Here is a 6,000-nt window from a genome sequence, read left to right as displayed (position 1 = left end):
AATTCAACATTCCGGAAATATGTTCATGAAATTGGTATGCGATGACTTAGAGACTTGCAGGCAACAGGGGGAGTCTCTTCTTGAGATATCCTTGTTCAATAACATCACATTATGCTATTGTTGTGAAGTTTATGTTTTCAGGTTCTCATCAGAGTTTTTATGAAGAACTTTTGAAGAAGAGTTTTGAGATGATAAAGCTTCCCGGACAATCATGAAGATGACTCCACATGGTCAAGCGTAGATTAGGGGGAGTGTTAAAACTAATTATGTAAATTAGGGGAAAATCTCCCCTTGCCCAACCGTTCAGGCGGTTCCTCCCGCACGGACGTCTCTCTCTCCCTACTCCCTGGAACCGACGCATCTCTCTTCGATCGTCGCGTCTCTCCAGGAGATATATATACTCCCTGTAACCATCGACAATGGATATCGATCAGTTTGATTTGTAATAGCTTCAATGCATTCCGTAGCGGTTTCAACGGCCTGAGCTATCCACCTCACCGCCGCACAACATTTATTTTTTCTGAAAAATAAACAGCGTTGCATTCCAGCCACCCAAAACGCTTGCCGGAGTTGCTTGATCTGTAGCTCCGGCGGCGGAGGTAGAAGTTGTCCATACTCGCCGCAGCTGAAAAGGTCCGCCTCTGTCTTGTGACCAAAGAGAAAAGGGAGGAGCTGCTCACATCAGAAGCCTGAAGGGCCCTTATTTACGAAACCGTTACTAGATCGTCTTGCTCAGCTTCCATCCACCACGGACAGGGTGGTGAGGGAGGGGAGGGCATGGCATCCACCGTGGTGGTGCAGAGCCTCTCCACAGCATCTCGCAGCCGCTCATCGACAAGTCGAAACCTCCGTTTCAGAAAAAGAAAAAACAAGTCGAAACCTAAAAGGCACAAGCTAAACCCTGCGTTCTTGCCCGCATCGCTTTTTCCCTCCCATGCGTGGTAGTATTTGTTGTGGTCAGTTTTTTTTTGGTAAGGCAACAGGGTTCAGAAACGTAAGCTAAAACTCCAGGAATGTGAATGCGGATGTCACAGCCTGAACACTCTAGTACAAATATTATTCAATATTCTCAAGATTATATCTATCGGCCGGCGGTTTCAGAGCGCAGCCAATATGCTGCGGGCGCGGCCGTAACCAGCATCGTTGAATCATTCATTCACCCCCAAACCCCAATGCAGGGCTTGGTCGACTTTCCTCACCGCCCTTCATCTACGATGGGCGCACCGGCTGCTGCTGCGTGATGCAGTGTATGTTGCCACCTCCCAGCACGATCTCCCTCGCGCCCTCCACCATCACAACCTGCACCCAACAGTTCAAGCCCCCCTTGAGATCCCCTTTCTTCCTACAATATGGATGCCTGAATTTTGAGGCGAAACGGGCAGTTAGTCTAACCTCGTGATCAGGGAACGCCTTCTGGAGGACCTCACGCGCCGCGTCGTCCCGCTTCTTATCGCCGAAGGCCGGCGCTATGATCCCGCCGTTTGCCTGGTACAAGTTCACATACGAGGCGGCCAATCTCTTGCCCGGTACCCTCGGTACAGCATGCCCCTGAAACACAACCCCAATGTTACAAGTGGTCCAAATCGGCGTCGCCAGGGACCCATGGAGCAATACTGACCGTTGCAAGAACACCGTCCCCCTCTTCCTTCGTGATGTACAGAGGCCCTGGCACGTGGATCTTCACCACCTCTATCTGCCGCCCTTTCGCATCCACGGACTGAGTGAGAGCTGATAGTGCCTTCACCGATATCTCGTACTGTGGGTCGTTCTCGTCATCGGTCCACGACAAGAGAATCACACCGGGTTTGATGAAACAGCATAAATTGTCAACATGGCCATTTGTATCCTCATCACCTACAAAATCGTTATTTACAGTTTTAAAAAACGGATCTACAAGTGAGCAACCGAAAACCTTTTAACTGACGAAATAGTTCTTGTGGTTACCGTGTAGTCCCAGAGGTATCCAAATGATCTTCGTGACTCCAAGAAAATCCTTCAGCTCATTCTCTATCTCTAGTTTAGTCATGTGAGGGTTCCTGTTAGGATTCAGCAAGCACTCTTCTGTTGTAATGCATGTACCTTTTGCAAAATGTGACAGAATCGTTAGCAAAACACCAGACAGGCTGAATCCATTTGTTCATCAACAGCAATATGACAGATCAACCACCTTCTCCATCTACATGAATGCTTCCACCCTCGAGAACCATTGTGTGTGCAAACCAAGGGATCCTCTCAATCTCGACTATCTGAAAATTAGCACAAAAAAATGGAAGAAATTTAAGCACAAAAAGAAACCAACAAAAGATATCAGTTCGTTCTAAAATAGGATTTCACTCTTTACCTTCCTGGCAATGCTTCTGTCAAGACTCCAATCATCAAAGCAACCACCACCTAGTCCTGCAGGACAGCAGAATCAGAACTTGCTAAATCATCGTGCGGAGAAGGTGACATTGACTAGAGAAGTCATGAAAGTCTTGCTAAAAAAAATACTTGTGCTTCTATGTTTTAATAGTGCAAACCAGGCCGTCTACAGCTTCTGTAAAAAATATGGAACCATTCTCAAGTTCCTACTAAGATATTGGCATGATTTGATAACTTCGGTTTTGCATGAACACAAATAATTACCAAAGAAAAGAGTTAAACTAGACGAACAAAAATAGCCACTAAGAAAACACTGAAAAAAGTATACATACTTTAATTTTATAAACAACATACCTCCCCATGCATTAAATTCCCAGTCAATCCCCGCTATTGTTTGCTCTGAAAGTCCTATATCTGATCCGCCTTCACGGGTAATAAACTAAAAACGAGGATAATGTTAGCCATGTAATCAGAATGGTAAAAAGGGATATAAGAAAAAATCAAGTTACGCACAGTGGGACCAGTATCACGGAACCAGGAATCATTCATGCTCATCTCGACCACCCTGATGTTTGGTTGGTGTTGCATCAGCTCGTGGACATAAGGATACTGCCAGAGACAAAAAATGTGAAACTGAATACCGTTGAATTGCACATGATCATGCAGCAGTTTATAGCATAGTTCATGTGAAGCATGTCACCTGTTTGGTACTTGCACAAATGGTGACAGGCTCAAACTTTGAAATGGCAATTGCAGTTCTCTCAAATGTTTTTCGAGCTGGCCCAGCATGCTCCCGCCAGTTGTCTGGACGCTCCTAAGATTCAAAGAAGTGGCATGTTTATTATGATGATGCACTTCAAAGTTGTTCAGGGCATATGCTGAGGAGGATACACAATATTAAAAAGAAACTACAAAGGCCTTTCAAGAAATTAACACAGCGATCTACTGGTCTTAAAACGAATGGAACATCGCCAACATTGACAATACTAAATGACAACACTGAGAATACTTCAAACAAATATCATTATTCAGTCGCAACTTGTCATCCACAAGACCTAAATGCTAATTTCAGTTGCAGCGTGCTTATATAAACCCAACAAAAATTGCATATTGTGGAAATACTTTTTAAGACAAATTTACACATGGTTCTGAAGTTTCTAATCCAGATTTTTTTTTGAAGATATTGATAATAAAATATTGAAATTTTGGCTTTATGCATGTCCAAGTCGATGGTTTTCTGGGAGGGGGTAATAGTAGTAGAATGAGAAGGAAAAGAAACGTTACTCCCTCCGACTCATATTAACTGTCGCAGCTTTAGTGTACAACTTTGTACTACAGCTTCAACAAGTAACATGGTTCCAGAGGGAGTGGTAGAGAACAAGGGGAAGGAATTGTGGTCATGTCTAGTGCTATGCGTCAACACATCTTTTGTTATTCTCTATAGGTAAAAGACAATTGATGCACATGGGGTTGGTGGTCCGTGGTTGAGTGCAAATAAAACATACTACGTACTGACCCGGTTCCAAGATTCCACTAGAGTTTAGGAATCTTGGTAGGGGGTCCAATAATTCAACTTTGTAACTGCTTCTGATGGCTGATGGCAAGCGCACATAGTTGGTTCAAATAAACCAGACCGGTCTCTGGTTTGTCCCACACTGTGACACAGGACCAGCATGCCAGCTGCACACCTACTAGCACCTGTTGTCATATTTACTCCCTCCGTACCTAAATATAAGTCTTTTAAGATATTTTACTAGGTGTCTACATACGAAGCAAAATGAGTGAATCTATACTCTAAAGTATGTCTATATACATCCGTATGTGGTCCATTAGTGAAACTCCTAGAAAGACTTATATTTAGAAACGGAGGGAGTATTTGTTAGTAGAAGTATGACAACAGGTGCTAGTACGTGGGCAGCGATATGTATTTGTTACTAGAAGTATTTGCTTATTCAACAGCGTCACGCGGTCACAAATCTCGGTGGATACGCAAACAAGTGCACGCGGAGAAACGCCACCGCGCCATCAGGAGCACGCGCACGGATACCTCGCCCCGCCAACGAACGGGGTGCGGCTGAGCCAGACATCCAAATATTTCTCTAACTGGAGATAAGGCACGTCATGGAACTAGATACTGAGATATCTGTGCCACATGACTCGAACAGAGACGCATACACAGATGTAGAATTGCGTGGCAGAAAGACAACAAGCGGGAGGAATTGTTGTTATTTTTATAGGTAAAAGAGTTAAAAGCACTTTATATATACTCTCTCCCCGTTCCTAAATATAAGCTTTTTTAAAGGTTTTACTAAAAGACAACATACGAATATATATAAACATATATTAAAGTGGTTTTACTAAAAGACAACATACGAATATATATAAACATATATTAAAGTGTAAATTCACTTATTTTGCTCCGTCCCTGGTAAAATCTCTGAAGAGACGTATAAACCTCTCGCCACTGTCTTTTATTCTGAAGGAGGAACATGATTCGTTGGAATAGTTTACCTGACCACCGAAAGGGGATGGACGCACTTGACTTGGGGTTGGTGGTTGAGTACAAACAAAACATAGTACGAGTACTATTATACAGGTAGAGCACTGACGACCCGGTTCCAAGATTCACTGGAGAAGGAATCTTGAGAGGGGGTCCAATAATTCAACTTGGCAACTGGTGCTGCCATGCCAAGCACACGTAATTGGTTGAAACAAAACGGACCACTGTTCGGTTCGCCTACTAAACACAGCGATACGGGACCCACACGTCAGCGACAAGTATGACAAAACAGTTGCGTAGTACGAGTAGATGGGCAGGCGTATTTGTTTGTCAAGGCAGGAGTGGTGTTTCTTTCTTCTTTTTTGCTTGTTCAATTCAACAACGCCACGCGGGGACAAATCTCGGCGCACCCCGCAAACAGGTGGACGGCGAGAGACGGCATCGTCTCAGGGACTAACAGCAGAAGCTGCGCCATGCCGAAGCCGAACAAACCTCGCCGGGCCAACGAGCGGCCGCGGCCAAACATTTCCCCCGACCACTAAACGGAGCGGTTCGATCGGAATCAGGCGATCGCAGAAAAAAGATGGGCGGAAACGAAGAACACGACTGGCGAGACGAGATGGGGCGAGGGAGGGAGGAAGAGGAGGAGGGGGAGGACTTACGGGCCAGCCCATCCAGCACTGCTCGTGCGGCTCCCACTCGGCGGGCATCCGGAAGCCCATCTTCGCCGGGCACCCCGCCATGGCCTTCACCATCCTCCCCTCGGCTCGGCTCTCGCCGAACCTGGATTGGTTGGATCCTCCGCCGCGCTGATCTGAGGGAATCCGGGGATGGAGAATGGAATACTGCTGGTACTGTGGAGGAGAGCCTCCCGGGCCTCGACGCGACGTCTGCTTTATGTAGGACGTGGGGGTGGGGGAGGGAGGGGAAAGGGAAGGGTGGGGGTGTGGAAAGATCGTGAGGCGGTCCGGGCGGGCGGGTCAGGGGCGTGTGCTGCTGCTAGAGGCTGGGCCCACGCGACGGGCTTTGCGCCGCACGGTGCCCAAGTGTCTAGCGCCCAGTGGCTACTGATGCGTGGGCCCGCCGCTACCGGCCAGGGCATGGGAATGCAAATATTCCTCGGAATCCTGAGTGCCTTT

General features: G+C 46.5%; 1 protein-coding gene across 1 annotated transcript; it reads right to left on the bottom strand.

The window, feature by feature from the left end:
* Positions 1 to 985: 985 nt before the first annotated feature.
* Positions 986 to 5,755, bottom strand: LOC123426958 (agmatine deiminase). The gene is made up of 10 exons (XM_045110879.1): positions 5,524 to 5,755; positions 3,062 to 3,175; positions 2,875 to 2,970; positions 2,716 to 2,800; positions 2,342 to 2,397; positions 2,168 to 2,246; positions 1,945 to 2,079; positions 1,619 to 1,854; positions 1,393 to 1,548; positions 986 to 1,299 (listed from the first exon to the last, which is right to left on the bottom strand). Exons 1-10 carry the CDS (start codon positions 5,614 to 5,616, stop codon positions 1,210 to 1,212), a joined length of 1,140 nt encoding a protein of 379 aa, XP_044966814.1. The 5' UTR covers positions 5,617 to 5,755; the 3' UTR covers positions 986 to 1,209.
* Positions 5,756 to 6,000: the final 245 nt, after the last annotated feature.

The sequence above is a fragment of the Hordeum vulgare genome, chromosome 2H (genome assembly GCF_904849725.1).
Source record: "Hordeum vulgare subsp. vulgare chromosome 2H, MorexV3_pseudomolecules_assembly, whole genome shotgun sequence".
Taxonomy (NCBI): domain Eukaryota; kingdom Viridiplantae; phylum Streptophyta; class Magnoliopsida; order Poales; family Poaceae; genus Hordeum; species Hordeum vulgare.
Note: the sequence above shows the minus strand (reverse complement) of the source record. Positions and strands in the feature narration are given on the sequence as shown.

What these genes read in the sequence shown, in the direction of transcription:
- LOC123426958 (XM_045110879.1), bottom strand. Translation starts at nt 5,616, where the DNA reads ATGGTGAAGGCCATGGCGGGGTGCCCGGCGAAGATGGGCTTCCGGATG. An exon ending in GGAATTTAATGCATGGGGAG is followed by an intron (nt 2,398 to 2,715) that starts GTATGTTGTTTA and finishes GCTGTCCTGCAG; the next exon opens with GACTAGGTGGTGGTTGCTTT. An exon ending in ACAGAAGCATTGCCAGGAAG is followed by an intron (nt 2,247 to 2,341) that starts GTAAAGAGTGAA and finishes GCTAATTTTCAG; the next exon opens with ATAGTCGAGATTGAGAGGAT.